General features: G+C 34.1%; 1 protein-coding gene, 1 long non-coding RNA gene and 2 other non-coding genes across 4 annotated transcripts; 3 read left to right on the top strand and 1 right to left on the bottom strand.

Moving 5' to 3' along the window:
* The first annotated feature begins 72 nt into the window (after nucleotides 1-72).
* LOC126743073 (uncharacterized) lies at nucleotides 73-13,724 on the top strand. Its single transcript, XR_007662772.1, has 12 exons — nucleotides 73-290; nucleotides 4,874-4,910; nucleotides 5,086-5,125; nucleotides 5,302-5,369; nucleotides 7,612-7,696; nucleotides 7,924-7,968; nucleotides 8,147-8,195; nucleotides 8,380-8,425; nucleotides 8,603-8,644; nucleotides 12,776-12,827; nucleotides 13,018-13,046; nucleotides 13,238-13,724. It is a non-coding gene; the product is annotated as an uncharacterized LOC126743073 (long non-coding RNA).
* Nucleotides 5,167-5,240, top strand: LOC126743459 (small nucleolar RNA SNORD31). The gene has a single exon (XR_007662884.1). It is a non-coding gene; the product is annotated as a small nucleolar RNA SNORD31 (small nucleolar RNA).
* Nucleotides 7,470-7,542, top strand: LOC126743458 (small nucleolar RNA SNORD31). Its single transcript, XR_007662883.1, has one exon. It is a non-coding gene; the product is annotated as a small nucleolar RNA SNORD31 (small nucleolar RNA).
* A 5,522-nt stretch (nucleotides 13,725-19,246) lies between the features above and the next one.
* Nucleotides 19,247-20,267, bottom strand: LOC126743070 (succinate dehydrogenase [ubiquinone] cytochrome b small subunit, mitochondrial). The gene is made up of 3 exons (XM_050450008.1): nucleotides 20,030-20,267; nucleotides 19,630-19,927; nucleotides 19,247-19,576 (listed from the first exon to the last, which is right to left on the bottom strand). The coding sequence occupies exons 1-3, from the start codon at nucleotides 20,070-20,072 to the stop codon at nucleotides 19,357-19,359; spliced, it is 561 nt and encodes a 186-aa protein (XP_050305965.1). The 5' UTR covers nucleotides 20,073-20,267; the 3' UTR covers nucleotides 19,247-19,356.
* Between the last annotated feature and the right edge of the window lie 3,271 nt (nucleotides 20,268-23,538).

A 23,538-nucleotide genomic window follows, 5' to 3' on the forward strand; every position in this document is an offset into this window, starting at 1 on the left:
GGAGGCGTTTCAGGACTTAGGAGGACCAGAATTAATCAAGACTATCGCAAACGTAAGTTTTTTTTTAATTAGTAATGTCTTAAATAAATTTGTTAAATTTCCAATGATGACACTAATTTACACTAGAAAACTATGATAGATGTAAAAAGCTCAACAGGCCTGAAGTAATTTTGATTTAACAGTAGTTTAAACGTAGACTTGTGAGAAAATGGCAAAATTATGATTTTTTTTTACAGGGTGTTCTCCTGGTTATCGAGGGATGGAGGAGATCGAAAATGGCAATTTTTGTGGTAAGTTCTGAACAAATTAATAAGGTGAATACAAAGATACACTATTAACATGCATGCAAATATTTGAGGAAAATCAGTATACTAGGAAAAAAAAATTTAACACTCTGTATTTCCCTTAATTTTAAGTTTTCGAAAAAATTGTATAGACGTTTGTTGCATTAATTTTTCATGTAGAATCGCCCACAGAAATTCTGACTCGTAATTTCCGGACACCCTGCATAAAAGTAACCAAAAAAAATCTTGATTTACTTTGAAAAGTATCCCACTTAACTAGAGAAAAGCAGGGTTCATTTCAAACCAATAAAACAATTGCAAATAGTGACATTTGAAAAAATCCGGCTCAAAGGACCAACAAAATAAATCCAAGGTTGTTTACCAGGGTTTTTTGATATACAGTATTGGCCATAAAAGTTGGAACTTTTAAAAATTTAAAATTTTTCCAATGTTTTAAATTTATATTTTATTTTTGTACATCCAATCAATAAACATATTTATAAGTAAACAAAAAAGCATACCAAAATTTCAACCTTATCTTGTTTCAGACAATAAGAAATACTTTAAATTTTTGTGCTGGACAAAATGCTTGAAACTTTTTATAAAAGATGTATTTTACAGGCAGTCTTGACACACCAGTGTGCAAGAGGGTTCTTTTTATTTTGTGTTACCATGGGAAAAGGCAAGGCCTATTCCAGCGACATTCGCCAAAGAATTTTAGATTTTTACAATCGGGGTGTTAGCCAGCGTAATATTGCTCAAAGACATATCAAGAACTCAAGAAATATCGTATATTTGGAAATGTGGTACCAGGTAAAAGCACTGGAAGACCTAAAGCCACGACTGCCCGTGTAGATAGGCGAATTTTATGACATCCTCCAAAATTTTACAAAAATTAAATGAAGGTGAGCCTTCCAATATCTCTGCAAGAACGGAAAGAAGCCGATTGTGTTCTGGTGGACTTAACAGTTACAGACCTGCTAAAAAACCTTTGCTGTGGAAGAAAAATGTCAAGTTACGCCTACAATTTGCAATGGATCATCTTAACTGGACTGTACAAGATTGGAAAAAAGTGCTATTCAGTGACGAATCTAAGTTCAATCTGTTTTCCAGTTATGGAATACTTTATGTAAGACGACCGAAAGGTGAAAGACTCAAGAAAAAGTTTATCCGACCTACGGTTAAACATGGAGGTGGTAATGTGATAGTATGGGGATGCTTTTCTTCGTATGGTACTGGGCCAATACATAAAATTGTGGGGAAAATGGATCGATTTATGTATCGGGATATTTTGCGAAATATAACGGAGCCTTACACATTTGAGTCTATGCCAGTAAATTTTGTATTCCAGCATGATAACAATCCAAAACATTCGTCAAAATTGGTAAAAGAATGGTTGGACCAAGAAAAGATCACAGTTTTAAAGTGGCCGGCCCAGAGTCCAGACTTAAACCCGATTGAAAATTTATGGGAACATCTGGATCGCAAAATTCGGGCATCTGGAACAGTCAAAAATGCTGATGAACTATTTCATAAGCTTGTTGAAGCCTGGACTCACATTGACAGACAAATAATTGAAAATTTGATTGAATCAATGTCCAGAAGAATGCAGGCAGTAATAAATGCTAAGGGTTACCATACCAAATATTAATTATAATATGGTTTCAATAAGTTATGTTTTATGTCGTTTTTGAATAAAAATCATTTAGTTCAAGTATTTTGTCCAGCTATTTTTAAATTTTTATTCCGAACTGCCACTGGTGCTGAATTTTTGTCAACATTTAAATTAATTGACACTAGTTTTTCGTGTACAACAACTTTATAAAAGAAAATAAAATGCTAATTAAAAGGCACACAAAATATAATAAATTTTCAAAAGTTCCAACTATTATGGCCAATACTGTATGATGAACCCAATTGCAATCTCAATCTGTACCGGAAAAGTGTAGGATTGAATATTCTAATCACAAATCAGAGCACCAAAAATCCAACCAAATTATTTTACTTATCTAAATACTCAATCAGCAATTGGTTCAACATTCATTAATACACCCTGTGGTATTTCTAACCACTCAATGCACAGTGGTATTAAAATACTTTGTGTGCACCTTTAAATATTTAAGTTAATAGAAGTGAGTTAATAATAGAGAATAAGTGAATACTAAGAGAATAATAATCGTTTATAAATCAAACAAAAATAAAAGTAGCCGTCAAAACGAAAACAGTAAATAAAGTATATCTCTTTCTAGTCATCACCAGATATTCTATATTAAATAAGATATTGTTTAATTATTATCAATTATCCACTTATTTATTTCTATTATTACTTTAAAATATTCTATGGTCTTAATATTAATTGAGACATGATTAAATACTTATGGCCCAACATATAATATGATTCTAACAGAGCATGCTTGGGGTTTTGAAGTGCTAGTTTTTATTCTTCGGCATTTCTTGTGTTTTTGAAATGGCTCATTCCTTATAGTAATTTGATTTCGGCATAAATATATATATATATTTGGTTAATATTTAATAAACTACTTACTTTCTCTGAACAGTACTTCAGATGGATACCTTTTTCTTTTAAAAAGCATTATTTTAATTATTCACTTTTGTACAACTTGTAGTATGGTAATTACTGTAGGTCCTGCTTTACCCTAAACTAAAACCCCATAAGAAATCACAGACTCAACAAGTGCATAGTCGCTTATTAATACTTGGGATGCTGGGGAAACCAATAAAAAAGATCTATAAGTCAAGTTGATCTACACCATAAACAAATATTTACTGAAATCAAATTTTGTTGCAAGATAAATTGATAAGTGCCTAAACTGTCACATATACAGGGTGATTTTCAACCTATGCGCCTTGGGAAATGATAGCTGATGAGTAATAATGGAAAAAAATGTAGTAAAATATTTTTAGCTTTGGAGATATCCATATTTTTTTAAATAAAAAACGTGTATTTTTTAACGTGTTTAATTTAAACTAATTTAAATCAACTGTTCGAAGTTGTTTCCATTATTTTCGATACAGACTTGAGCTCGTAATCAATCCATGAAGCGGCCAAACCAGGCTGTAGGCGAATTGCGTCACTGGCAGCGTTTATGCGATGTCGTAACTTTTGCTCAGTATCAATTTCGTTTACATACACCATTGTTTTCATATGACCCCACAAATAAAAGTCAAATGGATTAAGGTCAGGCGAGCGAGGGGGCCACCCAACTGCACCATCAAGGCCTATCCATCTTCCGGGAAACACACTATCTAAATGTTGTCGCACTGGTCGTGAAAAATGTGGTGGAGCACCATCATGAAGAAACCACATGTTCTGCCTAACGTTGAGATTCTCAATTTCAAGGAGCACTGGTAAATTGTTGCGCAAAAATTCTAAATACCGAGCACCAGTCAAACGATTTTCCAGAATAAAAGGTCCGATGAGCATCCCGTTCAGAATTCCAGCCCATACATTTACAGAAAAACGTTGTTGAAAGTATGTTCTCCGTGTAATATGCGGATTTTCCAAAGCCCAGTAATGAGTGTTATGAAAGTTGAAAATTCCATTGCGCGTAAAATTTGCCTCATCCGTAACTAAAATGTTCATGGTAAAGTTTGGACTTAACTGTGATGTAACAACCACTCATAAAATTGTACTCGAAGCGGCAAATCTCTTGGAAGTAGGGCTTGTACCCTCTGCACACATGAAACGGGTACAGCAACTCGTGCCTTAAAATTTGCCAACTTGTAGATTGCGATATTCCAAATCGCGCTGCAATTGTCCTAGTGCTAATTTCAGGTTGTTCTTCGATAACTTCTAAAATATCCTCCTCCAGATTTAGAATGTGCCTAGGTCTAATAGCTCCTCCATCTTGTCCAGGCCGCGGCCGCAAATTGCCACTTTCTCTACCCCGCTGAATAACACGTAAGAAAGCCCCACGTCTCGGGTGATTTCTTCGGGGAAATCTTTGGACATACAGATCAGCTGCTGCCACTGCATTTTGATGCGTTGCTCCGTAAACCAAAACCATGTCGACAAGTTTTTCGTTTATAAAAATGTGCGCCACTACATTTGACGCTTTTATTTTGTTCGTGTGAAAATAACGATCGAAAACGATCACAGCCACCAACAAACTAAGTACTGCTAAAGATTCCAAACATTATGACTTGTTTACTATCAGTTATTAATAAACAAAATAAGTTCGTCTGATACACGTTCTGTTGACATTTGTTTAACTTTATTTCGGAAACCAAAAATATTTTACTAAATTTTTTTCTCATTATTGATCTTCCTCTACCATTTCCCAAGTTTATGCGCATAGGTTGAAAATCACCCTGTATAGAAGGAACCTTATATTTTCTTAAACGATTATTGTGTAAACCATAAAACCAGTAAAGTCAATTTTGCTTCTTTTAATTCTTTTGATAAATAAATTAATTAGTGAAAAGTTTTATGATGATATACTTCCTACACTGTATGACACCGTGACAGTTGTAATTTAAGCTCAACAGGCCTGAAATAACTATAAATCACAATTCTTAATGGATTCAATTGCTTAATCAATTCTAAATACCATATTTTTTTATTGCAGGTCCTTTTCTGGCCACAATCTGCTTCTAGACCACAGTGTAAGTACAATTTCAATTCTATAACAAACTAATATAATTAATTCATGATTATAAACACGGATCCAATTTATGACTTTATTTGATTCCAACACTAGTGTATGACTATAATAGTTCAACAAAAAAAAGTTTTATCATTTAAGAGTGTATTTAATTAATAGTTGTTTTCATTTTTCAGGGTGAACAATGAGGGGCACCTAAAGGCGAACCAAAACAAGGTAATTTTCATGCATTTTCTTGGGTGTATTTTTTTTTTTGGGATTTTAATGATGATTTTGTATTACCGCCCCAGTCTGATTAACCGGTGACTGATTGGTTTCTTTCTGAATAAAGTTTCTGTAAAAAAGAACTGATTTAGTTTTTGGGTTATATTAATATTTTTTTAATTTTTCAGGATGTATGGGTTATATTTTGCAGTGGAGAGCTTACCTTGGAATTGGCAGTCAAATGATCATTTTTAAGGTAAGTCCATTATTCTTTTACATCATATTAAGGTGTTTTCTAATCACTCAGTAAATACCAAGGATCACTTTAAGTCAATTTTTGTTTTTTGATATGTTTAACCTTTTTGCCGGAACATGTAGGAGAGAGATTACTATACTCGCCGGCGTAAAATTCCGCCACCCTGAAATATTGGCCAAGTTTGATGTTTTATAATTTTTTAATGTGACATAAAGTTTGCAGTGTCACTATTATAATTTGTTGTGTGTCAATATGGTATTAACTCCAGCAGACGTGGGTAGAATTATTCCGTTAATAGAGGATTGCCGTAGCAAAAGTTATGTTGCCCGTACTCTGAGATTTCCGCGGTCTACAGGTCGAGATGCCTGGAATAGGTATTTACAGACGGGAATTTTTACTAGACGACAAGGCTCTGGCAGAAGGAGAATGACCACTGCACTTTGTCACCATTAGTTCTTTAAGAGATCAAAGATCTACTGCTGTGTGTCTAAAAAATGACTTGCGAATACTTCATGGAGTAAGTGTAAGTGAAAGAACGATACGTAGAAGATTAGCAGAAGCTGGACTTTATTCATGAAGGCCAGCAAGATGTCTACAATTACTTCCTCGGCATCGACAACACCGACTGAGGTTTACAAGATCGCATTTTGAGTGGACTAGACAGTAGAACAGTGGGCAAACGTACTATTCACAGATGAATCCAGGGTTTAAGGACGCCGGATGGTCGTGAGCGGGTATACAGACGTAGAAATGAATGATATGCTGACTGAACCATTTCAGAACAAATCTCATATTGTGGCGGTTCAGTCATGATTAGGGGCGGGTATTTCTACCGACGCACGCACCAATTTTGTATTTGTTGAAAATAGAGCTCTTACCGCCCACCGTTACATTGAGGAAATCCTTCAAGAAGTTGTTGTCCCATTTGCTCCATTCATTGGAAACCAATTTACATTAATGCATGATAATGCTAGACCTCACGTTGCATATGTAGTGAGCGAATATCTGGATGAAATTGGACTCCCAAGATTGGAATGGCTCGCATGTAGCCCGGATCTCAACCCAATAGAACATCTTTGGGATCAACTTAAAAGGGCCGTTCGTCGTCGTCCTGTACAACCACAAACCTTACAAGACTTACGACTAGCGCTGACCGAACACTATGAGGCTATTCCTCAAGAAAGAATAAGGAACCTTATTCATTCGATGCCGCGAAGACTGCAAGCTGTTATTGCTGCGAGAGGAGGAAATACACACTATTAAGATTGTTTTTTTTTAATTAACTTTATGATATACCTAGTGTTTGTTTCTCCTAATAAAAATACGCTTCAAATCAGCGTTTTAATAAAATATTTGCAGCTCGCAGCAGAAATGAGATAATGGAATGAATTAAAAATCGAAATGTTTAGAATACATCAAACATACAAGGAACAGTATGTAAACAGAATTATCCACCTTAATTTTCCTACAGAGTCTTTTAAAATTACGAGAAAAAACAACAGTTTGTTTTACTCGTGTATAATATAGCCTAATCGAAAAATGCTACTTTACAAAATGATTTTAAAAAATCACAACAAATGTATCTAAAAACTGAAAACTGAAATCGTGAGAATCTGATAAAAAATAAAAAATTTATAAAACATCAAACTTGGCCAATATTTCAGGGTGGCGGAATTTTGTGCCGGCGAGTGTATAATCAAAAAAAGTCCTATGCTCTTTTGTAGTATGTGGATTATCACTTTTCGCCTTGTCTTTTAGGTAATTCTTCACTTATTCCAGGCATTTGGCGTATTTCTTATTTATGATGAAGATTCGAATTTTTAAGTTTATGAAGAAGAAACTACATATTTTACAAAGAAATGAAATGAGTAGTTATTTCAGGCATTTGACGTCATTTATCGTGATTTCCATGTTTTCATTTCTTATTTTTCTTGCCATTTAAAGTCTTTTTTGCATTTAAATTGATTCCTTCACTTTCGAAGTAAGACTTCACTTTCCAGGCATTTAAAGCAATTCTTCATATTATTCCAGTAAAATCCTATACATCCAAACAAAATCATGTTATCAGAGTTTTTAGTTAAGAATCCAGAGTTTTTTAAAATAAATAATGATGACTATTATTACCGCCCCAGTCTGATTAACTGGTGACTGATTGGTTTGTTTCTGACCTTAAAAAAAAACAACTCTTAACTATATTTAATTATTTAAAACCCTATTATACTAAACAATTTCTATTTTCCAGGTTAAACAGATGGTTAACTGCCATTTACTTACACTCCTACAAAATTCATCAAGCGACCAAGGACAAAAATCTCCAATTTTTCAAGGTAAGTTCTATTGAAACTTCAAATTCACCAAAGCAATCGTTCATAGAAAATAAAGAAACCTGTTCGATTTAGTGCCATATTTTCTCATATGATGATTGTTCTATCACAGACCTGTTCTGATTAACATCTTGATGCTATTCTAGAACGGCCATCTGACGTCTCTAAATTACAAATCTTTATTTTCCTTTTAATTTATCGAAAGCCTTATGAATGCTCTCTTTTTTCAGGTGAAACTGCCACCATTTGAAACTGGATATTTGACCGAAAAAAAGGTAATTTTCTTGTATGTTTATTTAATTGCACCTTGAAACTTCGCATGATGATAACAACGACGGTCTTCTGACACATATTTGAAGACGATTTCGATAAACCAAACCTGATTTTTTCATTTAAATAATTATTGCATGTGCAGTTTGTTTTATAACAGTTTTAACCCATATTTTTTTTTAGTTCTCCAGAAGAAATGCGTCCAAGACTGTGTTCTGCTCCGTTTGAAGAGGTAATTAAATAATTCGTTTTACTAAACTAAGGAAACCATTAAATTTGCATGATGATTGTTCTATCACAGACCTGTTCTGATTAACATCTTGATGCTATTCTAGAACGGCCATCTGACGTTTTCTTTAAGTGTTTTTTTTTTTATTAACATATTGTGCGAAGATTTTTAATTTGTCTTATTTCAGGTCTCTGGATGACCATTCTTTCATATGCAGAAGCAGAGATATTGAGGTAAGTCTTACACTATTTAGAACATTGTTAAAAAAATCACTAAAATGATGAGAGTTTTTTTATTGAAGATGTTTTATTAATATCGATGTTTTTTGCCAAAAGGATACTGAATTACTTTAGTACCCTTTTAATTATATTCATATAAAACATTTCTGAGTTCTGTTTTTTTCTTTACAGGATTTCAAGGAATAATGAGGGGAGAAAAACTACCAATAACAGGTGAGTTTTATTCTCAATACTAACCCCAGCATTATCCCATGCAAGATTATTAAAAATTCATAAAAAATCTTGCGCAACAATGCTGGGAAATAATTATTCCTGTTTATCCTCTAGTTGGTCAATTTCATGATTTTCTGGGTTGGAAACGCAGGATACAGTTTGCCATTGATCTCGTTCAAATTATGTGGCACATTTTTTTAAATTAATGCCTAAATTAAATTGTAATTTGTAATTCACTCACTTTTGCAAAATTCAAACCGGTTCTGGTATCATTTGAGAGATAATCGAACATCCTGTTACTGATCCTAACAGTATGGTTATGGTTACTGCTGATACGGTTTAAGATATTGCTTGTTTGCTAATAACCCATTCCTGACACTCAATTTATAAATTATTCAATAAAATGGCAGAACTTCCTTCAAAGTTTTCATCTGGGGCTGACTCAATTCTATTTCGATTTTTGAAGAAATTCTGGCTTGTTTAAAACTGGTACTATTGGAAAACTGGTTGATAATATGATGTATGATTAGCTGACCTGGAAGTGAAAAGTCAGTTTGGTTTCTGTAGGGAGGCATTGGAGTCTGTCTATGCTGATTCTCCAAAGGTTTTTGACAGGGTACATTTTTAAATACTTCTAGCTTAGATAATGAATTTTAGCTTTCATCCCTCTTGTTTGTATTGTAAAATTTACTATATATAAAAAGAGTTCCATGAAGTTCATTCATACTAAACATGAAAAAGGGAGGATCTTGTTATAATCTGTTGGCATCCAAAGAGGTGTCAAACTGGTCCAGGCTATTCGTCTATCAAATTTTTTACTTAAAAAGCGGAATTACTGCAGATTTAAAAATAAAATAAGAGACATTTTAATTACAACTACATTTTATTAATTTGCTAAGTTTTTATTGCATTTTTAGTACTTTTTATTCATGTCATAAATTGTATCTAAATTATTACCTGGGTAATAATTTTAGTATATTTAGTTGAGCACTTCAAATGTGAAGAACAGGAATAAACATTTTGAATGTGAATTCACTGCTTGAATGGCTTGGCAATTGCCTTATTTCTGAATGGTTTAATCAATTCTAGTGTTCCTTTCTATGGTACAAAGAAATCTAAAACTGAGTGTAAAATTAATTCAAGGAGGCCTTGCAGTATGTGACTAGTGTAAAAGGTCTTGGACTATCATTTTCTGATCATATAACAAAGATTATCATTGAAAATTTGAATGCTTTAGGATTACAGTACCTGGTTTTCTCAAACGCTCTGGAACATGTCCAAAGCAGGTTCCTCCAGGTATGTGAAGAGGTTTAATCTGTGCTATATCTGCAAAGTTGTTAAAAGCTTTATAATAGATTGTCCTCGCTTATTTTCGAAGAAAGGTAGTGATATTCTCTGTTGAGACTTATTGTATTTAAAGTTTTGAAAGTAGTACAGTAATGTATGGATAGTACAAACCCCGTATAATCCGAACGCCCCAATTGCGTAAAATTGATTCCATAATCTGAACACCGTGAATTCCGTAATCGGAACTGTTGGTACGTTGAGTAGTACATAATTGTAAGTTTGTTCTTGCAGCAAGACGTTGCATGATTTTATAGTTGTTTTGACGTGTTTTATGGTTGAAAGTTACCGGGGAAAAGCTGTCGAGTGACGAAAATGCTGTGGAACCCTTTCGTATAGAACTCAAATAAAAAATTGAGCAACTCGGTCTTCCTGAAAAGACATTAGTACACGCGCAGACGAAAAAGGTGCCCCGGGTCGTAAAATCAGTAAAGACCGAACTACATTAATGCGCAAATGCAAGTGGCCGACATAAGTGTTGAGGTTGCTTGTGATCGGTTAATCATAAAATCCAATACCATTCAAAAACAGCAACCTACCTGTCTGTTACCGAAACGAAAAATGGGTTGATCGAGTTATCTTCGAAGAATGGTTCCACAGTGAATTCGTAAAAAAGTATCTTCGAATTAATAATTTTGAAGAGAAAGCCCTTTTATTACTGGACAATGCTGCAGCTCACAGACCAGGCCATAAGAACTAGCCAGCCATGATGGTAATATTCAAGGCATGTTTCTTCCACCTAACTGCACTGTCCTGGTTCAGCCGATGGACCAGAATCTAATCCAAAATATAAAAATCACATATCGAAAAAGGCTGCTGCAAGAGGTACTTGTACAAGATGATGAAAACATTGCGCAATGTTTAAAGAATGCGTCGCTTAAGGATGCTGTGTTTGCATTAGCCGAATCTTGGAAGCAAGTGCCTAAAAAACTGGTGAGAAAATCGTGGTGTCAACTTCTTTCCGCCAAGGACATGGATGAATGGGATGAAGATTTGATACCGCTGCATGCTTTACGAGAAGAAATATGTGATTCTATTTTGTCAGATGAAGGACCTGATCTAGTGGAGTTAGTGAACAAAGTGAATCGTGCTGCTAATCCGATAGATAAAACAGAAGTTGAAAAATGGGCAAGAGGTGATGACGAGGAAAATTTGGATAGAGATCTTAGAAGATGATGAGATCATTGCTAATGTCGCAGGAGAAAATCAGAAACCTAATAACAACGATGAACTTATACAGAAAATGTCCAGCAAAGAAGCGGTGATCTCATTTGACAAGTGTCTAGGTTAGGTGGAAGAGAATGAATTGCCACTGCATGAAGTGATCCTTCTAAGAAAAATTCGACAGAAGGCTGTCGATCTAAGCATCAAAAAATCTGTTCAAAGAACTCTGGACAATTTTATTCAAAGAAAATATAAAAAGGCAATGAAGTATGTCCATATTATGTATGCAGTTAACTGGTTTGTTTAAAAATCGTAATTATTTTCTTTGTTTGATTTCCTGTTAAGTTTATTTTAATTTTGACATATTATGCATTTATGTATGCATGTAAATAAAGGTTTTTAAATCCATTATGTACAAATATGTTTTATGGTGAGAGTGCATTTATATGGTGAAGAAAGTTATCTATAAACCGAACGTGTTCGGATTATAGAAATCATTTATTATGAATTCTATAATCCGAAAGTTTTAGAAACCGAACGGGGTCTGCCAACTTTCTGTTCGGATTATCCATACATTACTGTAAACGGCCTGGACATTGATATATTTGGATGCATACTGTCTGGATTTAAAAATAATATCTTGTTAAATTACTGCCTACAAATTTGTAGTGTCAGCTTGTGTTATTCTTGCAACTTAAATCTTGGAAATTGTATTTACCTGTTTCTCAAAAACAGACAATTGAGATTGATAATATGAAGAATTTTGGAAACATGCGAGCATATCAACAATTGCCTGGTACAACTTTCACTTTGACGCACTTTCTAATATATAATTATAAGGGAATGATTACCCTAGAACAATAATATGATTTTTATCTTTATTGCTATACAATGTTCGACTACTCCAAAGCCTCTAATGTAGTGAGCCATTACTTGCTTCTGGCAAACTGGAATGTTGAAAGTTCCTTAATTGGTAGATGTATTAAAATTGGTAACTTTTTATCAAATTAATGTAGATTTCCCTAAGGATCACACTGCAATCCTGTTATCTGCAAACTTCAAAATAATAATCTCGTAGTATATTACTTATAACAGTCTAATTTTAAATCGATCATCTGATATGGAAGACTTATTTGTTCAGCGGTTGAATTTCCATAATCATATAAATAAATGTAATTTGGGTAAAACCTCTTTAAGGCGTTCGCCCTTGTCTGAAATATTGTTCTAAAAATCTAATTATTGTTTGAAATATAGTCTGGTTTCATAACTATGAGGCTCGCTCTCGTCATAAATGCTGCAAGAATGCAGGAAAAGTTATTCAAACATTACTCCTACAGAACGCATTTTATATTTCAGATCTTACCTACGATCAGAAAGAAGTGCTTTTTATCTGCTCATAGCTTAAGTAATCGTTCTGTTTAAATACAATTTTCACAACCTAAATTACCAGAATGCAAACTTCTTTTAATTGAATATATAACTAGTGTGATTTCAATGTACTAAAACCCCTTTGATTGTACTAGACATCACATCTAAATTTTAATTATTTCTCTTTATGGTTGTTGTTATATAATAAACACATAATTATGCATAAAAATTAATTACACTAATATTTTCTTGCAGTTACACGTGGACTGAAGCAAAAGATTCTTCTTGGGCAAAAAGTTGTTTTTAGGTAAGTTACTTTTAGAATTTATTGAGCCAATAAGCGATTTCTATGATGACAAATTTAATATGAGAAGATGCTTCGAAGTTTCTGTAGTATCACTGTTTTTTTGCCAAAAGGATACTGAACTTTCTTTAAAACAATTTATGGATTATGATTTTAATATAATTTTACTAAATTTTTATGTTTCTATTTTCAGGGAGCAATAGGGGGAAAACACTTCAAGAGGTAGGTTTTACCATTTTATTTTTCAAGTTTTAATTTGATGACTTTTCTATGATGACATATTTAAGTTGAGAAGATACGTCTAGAAATGTTGTATCACTGTTTTTTGCCAAAAGGATTCTGATAATTTAGAATATACATTTTTTAAAATTTTGTCAAAAAACAACGACTATATAAGTATGTTTTCTTTACAGGTTTACACTCAGAGACTATATCGCAAGACTTATTGGGTAAAGAACAACTTACTTCATTTATTACCCCACACATTTAAGCCGGCCGTTTTCGCATATCAAGCGAAAAGGGTGTGCTCGTAGTGGGAACAGAACATTCTTTGTTGTGTATGGTAGCTCCTACTTTCATAGGAAACTACCAAAGGAAACTTTGAAACAGTTTTTTTTAATTGTGTTTAGTGAAGATTATAGTGAGAACAATATAGATTCTTTATAAAAATAAACATATTTGGTTTTATTTTAATTACCCTTGATATCCCTGTTTGTTTACCCCACACTTTTAAGCCGGCCGTTTTCGCATAACAAGCGGAAAGGGTGTGCTCGTAGTGGGAACAGAACGTTCTTTGTTGTGTATGGTAGTTCCTTTTTCCATAGGAAACTACCAAAGGAAACTTTGAAACAGTCTTATTAGCTTTATGTTTGTTGGTAAGTAAATAAACAATTTAAATAGTTTAGTTGTTTTTTTTTTCAATACTTCCTTTACTCGTAAATTAAATGATAAAGTGTTCAAAACAGTTGCCTCGAGTTATTGTGACACACAAATGGAACGCCACGATATGTCATTTATTAATGCATTGATAGTTGAAATATTGGGAAAAGTACAAAGCACATATATAAAATACAGTTCTTTAACTGAAGAAAAGGTCAGGCGAATATCGTAAACTAAATAAAATTTAAGTAAAATACGGTATTTAAAATAAAGGAAAGGAAAAGCTTATAACATTTAAGTTTGTACCTAGTATCCGTATGTAGAGTCAAGAAAAAAATTCATTTAAATTATAGCAGTTTTTCTCAAGTAGATAGCTCTTAAGTCTCCTTTTAAAATTATATATATATTCGGAGAGTTTGTAATGTCAGGGTTTAAGAAGTTAAAAATTCTACAACCATTGAAGATAATGGTAAGAGGCAGTTTGATGAACATTTGGTAAGAGAAGTCTGCAGCATCAATAATATCACATTCAATTAAGACATTAGTGTCATAAGTATAAGATATAATTTTAATTCTAAATTTAGGTAATAAACGCTCTATGAAAGTTGAAAAATCATTTACAAAGATTAAAAAAAGAAATGGTCCAAGGACCGAGCCTTGAGGCAAGACCTGCTGTTCTGTTTATCAATAGTGACTATTTGAATCCTATTCTGAAGGTACGATCTCAATAGAGTTAATAACGTTCCTCTAACACCATATCTGTGAAGCTTCTAAATTAATATTTTATGAACTACATAATCAAAAGCTCGAGAAAAATCAATGAATAGCCCCGAAATATGATTACACTTATCAAGGGCAGTCACTAAGTAATTCTGAAAATCGCACAATGCAGTTTCTGTGCTTTTAGACCATGTTGCGCAATACTTAGTAATTTATATTTTGCAAAAAATGAGTTTAATTTTATGAATTTTTAATATGTAGTTCAAAGATTTTGGAAAAACTGGATAATAAACCTATTGCTCTATAATTAGAATAATCATTAGCATCACCCTTTTTATACAATGAAATCACTTTGGCTACTTTTAGCTTGTCAGGAAAAATCGCTTTTTCCAAACACAAATTTATTACATGAGCTAAAACATGACGTAACACAAACTTAAATTTCTTTGAATAATTATTGGAAATTTCGTCAAAACCTGAAGCATTTAATCAAAGATCAGCAGAGCAAACCGATGGCATAAAAAAAAGAATTGACTCGGAAAGGTACATGATCAGACACAAAATTACAGTCAATAGAATCTCCAAACTGAATTGGCAAATTCACAAAATCTTGGTTGAAGGTATTGGCTACAATTGACATTATTCTAATTAAATATTTCAACAGTAGCCTAATTTTTTAGATCGAAATTTTAGTAGGGTAAGTTGCTATTATAAAAATATTATGTGAACGTGTTAAGAGAAATACAGTAACTTTCTAGTCTGATGATGGGAAAAACTTTTCTATATTATCGTCTCCTATATTTATCATCTCCTAAAGGAAATGACTTTTGAATTTACTGTAATTTACTCCAAATTCATAAACAAATTTGTATTTATAGATCTCCTCTAGGAGACTGCAACGAATTCTTTTTAAGGTTAGAGGCACCTTTATTTGGCCTTATAGTTCTTACAGGAGACTTTAATATCAACTTTAATGATAAACATTCTGTCTTTACTCTGCTCCTCGAACATCTAATGGGGGCATTTAATATACATATGTAAAAGATTCTACTCGTATAACACAGTCAACAAGCTCCACTATTGACTATATTTGTTCAAATTTTTCAGATGACTCGGTGGAGTGTACAGTCGCTTTATCAGACCATGAGTTCATACTATGTAAAATAGCAAATATACAAAAGGAATGTAGTGTATCTGCACAGCGATATGGTCGAATTTTTGGTATTAATAACTTTAAAAGGTTTCGTCAACTTTCAGCTCTTGAGTCCTGGAATTCTATTTTCGATTTATTTTCCTTTCACACAAATTTTTAAGCTCTTTGATGCTTTCTTCCCAATGATAAAAATCAAACCGAAATCATAAGGATAGTTGGAAAATTAATAATCATATTCGTCACAATTGTGGTAAGCAGTCAAGACAACGCCCTGAAGTCTCTCCCAATGATTTTAACAATTTTTTTTCTAATATTGCTCTACAACTTCAGCAAAATTTGAACCCTTCAGTGAATCCTCTTTCCTTTATGCCAGCCATTCACGTTCCAAATTCCTTCTTCTTTATACCTACAAACCTAAACGAACTCAAGGATATTCTATATGTTGAAAAAAATAAAAATTCAACTGGAGAATACAACCTTTCAGCTAAGATTTTTCTCAACCTTCCAGAAACGGCTCTAAAGGCACTAGTTGACGCAATTAACCTTTCTTGGAGCAAGGGGATATTTCCATCTTGCCTAAAATCAGCTAAAGTTATCCCAATTCACAAGGGTGGAGCTCTTGATAATCCTTCCAACTTTCGTCCCATCTCTCTCTTGTCTACGCTACCAAAGGCAATCGAAAAACTGGTTAAAAATCAAATAATGTCCTTTTTAAAGTCCAAAAACATCCTCACCAGACTTCAATTTGGCTTCCGTGAAAATACCAGTACCAATGATGCCATGTTTAATTTTTTTCATGAGCTTGAATCCCAGATAAACGATGGTGGAGTTTCGGCGGCAGTTTTTTGTGATTTGTCGGAGGCTTTCGATTGTGTCTGCCATAGAATTCTGCTGCGGAAGCTTCATCATTATGGATTTCGGGGAGTTTCATCTTCTTGGTTTGCTTCCTATCTGCAAGATCGGCAACAACGAGTGCTTGTAGGATCTAAGTACTCTGATCACCTTGGGAGTTCCTCAGGGTTCAGTTTTGGGGCCTATACTTTTTCTCCTATACATAAATGATCTTACCAATCTTAATGTACGGGGGAAATTTACTCTATTTGCCGATGATACCACACTTCTTTGGCACAGCCCAGACACACTCTGCGAACTACATTAGCAACTGATCTTCAGGCAGTAAATCTCTGGTTTGAATCAAACTTGCTGTCACTAAATCCTCAAAAGACCAAATTATTGTGTTTTAAGTGTGCTCTAGACCAAGTGCCTTTTTCTAATTCAGTAGTTCAGCAGTTTGATAATACAAAATTTTTGGGTATATTCATTGACAGAGAACTCAAATTTAAAGAGCATATCCTCGGTACTTGCAAAAAGGTGTCTGCAGGTTGTTTTGCAGTCAGAGTGACTACCCTGAAGCTTGGCATGGAGTTTGGAAGATCTGTATATTTTTCATTAACTGAATCCCACCTTAGGTATGCCATTTGCTTCTGGGGTAATGCAGCTGCCTACCTTCTACAAATGCTGCTTGTTTTACAGAAGCGTGCTGTACGTTACATCTGTGGGGCTAAACCAAGAGATTCCTGTCGCCCATTATTTGTTAGGCTGGGCATACACACTGCCTTCTCCCTCTACATTCAGGAAGTGGCCTGCTTACTTTTTGCAAATCGCTTTAAATTTATAACCCCAAATCCAAGTTACTTAACGCGTCAAGTGAACGATCTAAATCTTCCAATCCCCTCCTTCACATTAACTAAAAAATCTATCTTCTACGAGGGAATCAAAATTTTCAATCGTTTACCAGGTGGAATCAGGGAGGCAACATGTATTGACACTTTTAAACGTAAATTGAAAATACTTTTGACCGAAAAATGTTACTATTCACTGGATGAATACTACGTCGACACATTCTAATTTTCCCTAAGTGTAAGTTTACAGTATTTGAATTTTATTTGATTTGTTTCTATGGTTAGAATTCTTTGCTGTCTTATACTTGAGGGGATAATTGTGGAATTTAATTTACTTTTTATGTAGTTTTTTCTGTTGTTCTTATGTATTGTTTTAGAACTCGAGCGTGTATGGGCCTATGGGGTGTAGTGGTTAAGTTTAGTGGTAGAAATTTAGGGTAGCTTTGTTAATAACAATAAAGCATGTTTATTTTTTTTTAAATTTTTATATCATTGACTTCACTTCAGAATGGACTTTCCTTAATAATTTCTTAGGAATGCGAGATATTCGACACACAAATGAGTTTACAATATAATTGGCGCCAAAAATTCAAATTAAGCTTACTAATATACAAATGAATAACACCATAAAATATGACAGTTGTCATTTGCTAATATATGTCCTTAAGCCGCGTATCTACTGGCATTAACATTTGTAGCAACATTTGTAAACGTTTGCGAATATTGATAAACACTTGCAAAACGAAGTACCCACCGATCAGCACATGTTTGAAATTGTTCACAAAGCAGTTTTGAGAGCGTTTGTCGCGTATCCAGGTCTTTTTTTATTTTGAGACAAACCGAAAACAGAAAAATTGTAAAAATGGCCCCATTAATTAGAAAGAAACTTGCCGCCTGTGCTGCATTAGTATTTTGTGCACTAATAGAAAAAGAAAAGAAGGAAACATAGATTTTGGGTGTCTCATTTTTTAAAAACTAGAGTTTCTATGCAGCTGATTTCTGATATCAAAAGTAATCAAAACGGACAGGAGTAGCTTATTCAAAAATTTTACTCGAGTTGCCAAGAGATTTTGATGCTGGAACCTCCTCCAACTTTGATGTCAAAAAATATTAAACAAGAAAAACAGGTTCACTAAATATACAGACCTTTTCCTGTTCCCAAACTTTTGAGTTTCTTTCTCTTCTAAATGAAGTTGTCAACGAGCCTATTTTTGCCTTTACAATATCGATGGTTGCATTCATATTTTTGGCTATATCGGCCCAGGCGTCATGTTTCTTAATTTTATTATAATAAAAACCATGTCTGGCATTCTATAGTTCCGGTTTTTGTCTATTTAAATTTATTAAATACACTGCTCGTGGTCCCATTCCATAGTAATATTCATCGTAAATAAACAAATTAAATTAAAAAATAATGATTATTGTTCGAGTTATTGATCAATCACTTCAACCACAACTTTTATAAACACTAAATACAAGTAAACAAACACTAATCGGTTATATCTATTTATCTACAAACGTAGAATATCGCGTCTCCACTGAAATCAGGCAGAAATCCACAAGCAAGTCAAATCCTTGAAGTTACCGACTTTTCGCGGAACAGTGACAAACGTTTGCAAATGTGAGTGACCGACGTATCCACCGGATAAACATCGTGTTTGTAAACGATTGCAAATGTTTCTAAACGTTCCGTTTGTCAGATGGATACGCGGCTTTAGGCTTTTCAACAATGACTACTACCTAGTTAGGCACTATTAAATTACAAAAAAATATTAAAGTAACATTAAGGCTCTAGCTCTCTATCGTCGTATATCTCTATATAGATGTATAGTATCTACGTCTATCTAGAGCCTTAATCCTGACTGTAGCTTGTGAGATTTATATTACAGCTCTCAGAGTAATTAACTTGGACAAGTGGGAAAAATTTGATTGAATAATGACTCTGTGACCCTTGCCAAACCTTTGATTTATGAAAATACTAGATAAAATCATTTAAATAATTTATTATTATATGATAATAATACTCAATCATATCAATTTAACACAACAAAATTTCAATTTACAAATAACAAAAATAATATACAATACTCAAAACATTTCATTTCTTCTCGTTTTCATCTTCATTGTCGCAAGGAGTCCCGGTAAGGGCCCACAATCTCCTGAAAGCACATCCGATACCAATTTGGGTTTCATTGAAATAAATAAGACCTCCGAGGGTGGTAATCGAAACTACATACAGTAAAAGCATGGCCAATTTCGGGATTAGTGGCCCTAGAAGAATGGGCCGGATATAATCCACCACAATAGCCTCAAAACCCCTGAAAATCACTTAATAATTGAACAGTTGGGAGTATTTTTATTGAGTTATTACCAATGGAAATGCAGAACTGTCAGGACAGCAAACAAATGATCGTAGATTTTATGTGGGGTGAAAAATGTGGCTGGAACAATTCCCAGCAACAAAACAGACACAATTTTCTCTATTGTCCACAGTTTACCATGGTCCATTGACATATTTCTTTTAGTTTGTTGGGCCACATTAATAAATTGCAGTTTGCATTTATTGGCAAGCGACAGCGGTTTTGTGTTAGTTTTTACGACTAGATGGGTGAAATTTTGGGTTTTTTGGATCTGGAAGGAGCATCGTGGCAGAGCGCTGGCCGCCAAACCTAAAAAAATAGTTCAAAACAAAACATTCTCAATCCTAGTTATGTAATTTTCGACTTTTGCAGTTCGTTTTCCGGAAAGGGGAAAATACTGTCAATAGTTACCTCGAAATTTCGGGCCGTTTCTGAGCATTAAAGATAGGGCCATTTTCGCTCGGTTTGTGTGATAATTTTTAAAATATTTTTAAAAAATTGGCAGCTTTAGTAAGAAAAATGCCAAAAACGGAGTGACACTTCGTCGCAACGGTGACAGCTGTCACGTCTCCTTTTTGCGTGAAGTTACCAGCCAAACCTTAAGGGCCTAACAACACAGGAACCGTTTTTGAAAAACCATCTATATACCAAAATTAAACAGGGCTGTGAAAATCAGTGAAATTTCACGAATTTTGAATGAATTATGATTAGTTTGGCCAGATTAAGCTAAAATGATGCATTAAAAGACTAAAGTTAAATGACACTTAAGTGATAAATCTGATTAGACTTGTTTGTAATGAATGTTTATAAAAATAAACATTCATTACATTACATATATTTATAAAATGTTTTTGGAAACAGCAATTAATGCAAGTAACAGTGACAGACACGAACTTAAAAATATACCTGGACTGCTAATGCATATGGCCGCGATACCCAAAAATGACCACTGCATGGTGGCCGCCATTTTTATAGTGGTTGTGTCCTTTTGATGTTGGTCACTCTGAAAATGTTTTGTGTTGCCAACAAAAAATATATTAAATAACGGTAATGAAGTTGACATTTGACGTGTGAGTATAGCGGATTGCCTAGTTTTTGACGATTTGTAAACGACGCTAGGGTATATCGTCTGGAACAGGCGATGTATCTTTCTCCTTATTTAATACGTGAATAATGTATCACCATCTTTATTTAAAGGTATTTGGTTCAGTTTCTCAAAACCGAATTATTGTGAATTGTCCGTCTGCGTTGTTTATAATAGAATAATATATTGAGTTGTTGACAGAATAATAGATTTTTTCTATATAAACCCTTAATAATTACAAACCCTCATAAAATCATCTATATTTTGATTCTTATATATGGTTGTACCTATTAATGTGGATGTGGAAACACTGTACATGGAAGGAAAGTAAAACTTAAAAAAGTAATAGTAAAAATAGAAAGAAAATAAGTGTTTTTAACTGAATTTGTTAAGTAAATACAAGCAAAAAGTTAAATGAATATCAGGATTTTCATGGTATTAGGATTTATAAGATTCAAGATTATCAGAATGATAAAACAAATATTTTAAAGTGCACGCATCTATTCTAAGTTGATTGAAACTTTGTCTCATTTTAGGTGAGGATTACTTTCTTTCATAAATTTTAATGAAATTCTTAAAGAAGGACCAGAAAAATCACAGATCTAACTCAACTATCTTAAATTCTTACCAATATGTAACTTTCTATTTTGTATTTTTGTAAACATAACCTCTCAAAAACTTTAGATGTTTTGTTTCCCTACAGTTGGCACAATTAAAATTTGTCAGAGTGACCAACATCGAAAGGACACAATCACGCACAATGGCGGCCCCCTAGTAGTGGTCATTTACTTTTCATTGAATTGGCAGTCCATGTATAGTTATAAGTTCGTGGTGACAGATTATCGAACTAGTGACAGCTGTCACTTTCCTTGTCGCCTGAAATTAGCAAAAAAAAACAACCTTAAAGGCCTAACAATGTAGCAACAATTAGTAGAAAAATCAGGTCTATTATACAGAGTTGCCAAGTCTATTGAAATTTCACAAAATCAGATAAACTGACTCATCAAGACTCTTTAATCAATCGGTATCCTAGACTATCCTCCAAAACAATCAAAACCACACCAAACCCCGACCTGGGAACTGGCAAAACGCCACCCAGGAGTGCGGAAGATAGGCAAAGCGAGGAGAGAGTACGCAAACTCGAGGAGAAAATTCGGGTTTATAAAACGAGATTTACAAATTACAATGCTAACGAGATGAATGAGATTAAGCTTAAAAACTCTCAGATCATTGAGAGAATACAACTATTTGAATAGAAGATTAATAAGTTAATCTCAGAGAATCAATCTCTCAATGGGCAGATCTCGGACCTGAAAGGTAAACTCGGGGAGGTGCTGATCCAAAATGAAACCCTTACCATAAAAAACTCCAAACTAACAGATCAGGGGGGTCTGGCTAGTGATAAAAATCAAAAAGTACAACACAAAAATAAAAGAACCAGGGAAGACGCGGGCCTGTCTCCGCCTTCACAAGACGGAGACGAGCCGGCCTCGGAACCGGTTTACCCTGAGATAACCATAAACAGGGAGCGAGGCCCCTAAACATCGTCAGCTTCAGGTCCTACCAAAAACTCCACTGAAAATCCCTTTCCAAAGTTAAAAAAAAATCCACTCTACATGCCCTTAAATATCCTCTCCTTGGCGGGCAGGGGGAAGAGCATTGATCCCATCACAAATATAAATAAAGTCCCAAAAGTAGTGTTAAGAGACACAAAAAACTGGGCCGCAAAATACAAGTTATTTTGTGAAAAAAAAAATTGTAAAAGTGCAAAAAGACAGACTGGGATTAGCACTATTCCCCAAAACTCTAAATGACCACCGAGCATTAACAGGTCTTCTCAAGGAGGAGGGAATGGAATTCCATTTCAAATATTCTTCCATCTCAAAATGTAACCTTCTTCCTTGAGGAGGATAGGAAGCTAAACGTGATATTGAGAGGACTTGACCAAAACTTTAAGTTAGAGGTCGAAGGGATTTGAGCCGGAGGAACTGGACTGGTTTAAAACCGGCCCAGGCCGACGAAGATCCACGGACCTCATCAGATTCCTCGTCCCCAAAGAACAGGAGAGTGTGTTCGAAATTGACAACATTTTAAAGATTAGGGTCCGCGTTGAGCGCCTTGTATGTTTTGGTATATTCTTGTCTTTTAAAAACATTAAATGTTTATATCCAAACCAACGGGACACGTATAATTCATTTGTTCCTTGGCCAGATTTTGTGACGCTTTTTGCACATTCCCGTCTAAACTGGGTTTGCAAAACTGTACATTTCCTCTCAATTTCTTCTCGGGATAGTTCTAGAACGGTCGCTATAATATTGAATGCGTCAGTTCGTTTATTTTTGTTTTTATAAGCTTCATTTTCGGGATTCCATATATTTGAATGTTTCCTTATAAGCTCTATCAAATTTAGAACTTGGTCTTCTGACCAATCGTGCGACATTTTCAAATGAATTGAACGTTACTCTGCCGATGTACCGCTCTCGAATGCCTGAATTAAACTAAACGCATATTGACAAGTTTGCGCACGTATACACCGGCGAAACTGTTGACGCACTGTTGGTCAACATTTCCTTTGATGTACCGCCTCGGAAGCGAACATCATGCAACAGTTGCGCAACTGTTGAGCAACACGTATAAATTGAGCCAACTCACGAGTTGATCAACTGTTGCTCAACAATGTTTGCTTAGTCTGTTCCCGCCTTTAGAAGAAATTTCAAAATGATTATCACAAACATAGTACGAATTATAATTTTGGTCCATGGATAAATTGGTTTAATATTGTATATCTCCTGGCCATTTTTGGGAAACCGATATCTTTTACTGTCTTAATTTTTTT

Source organism: Anthonomus grandis, chromosome 12 (genome assembly GCF_022605725.1).
Source record: "Anthonomus grandis grandis chromosome 12, icAntGran1.3, whole genome shotgun sequence".
Lineage (NCBI taxonomy): Eukaryota > Metazoa > Arthropoda > Insecta > Coleoptera > Curculionidae > Anthonomus > Anthonomus grandis.

What these genes read in the sequence shown, in the direction of transcription:
- LOC126743070 (XM_050450008.1), bottom strand. Translation starts at nt 20,072, where the DNA reads ATGGCCCTATCTTTAATGCTCAGAAACGGCCCGAAATTTCGAG. An exon ending in AAACGGCCCGAAATTTCGAG is followed by an intron (nt 19,928 to 20,029) that starts GTAACTATTGAC and finishes CTATTTTTTTAG; the next exon opens with GTTTGGCGGCCAGCGCTCTG. An exon ending in ACAGTTCTGCATTTCCATTG is followed by an intron (nt 19,577 to 19,629) that starts GTAATAACTCAA and finishes AGTGATTTTCAG; the next exon opens with GGGTTTTGAGGCTATTGTGG.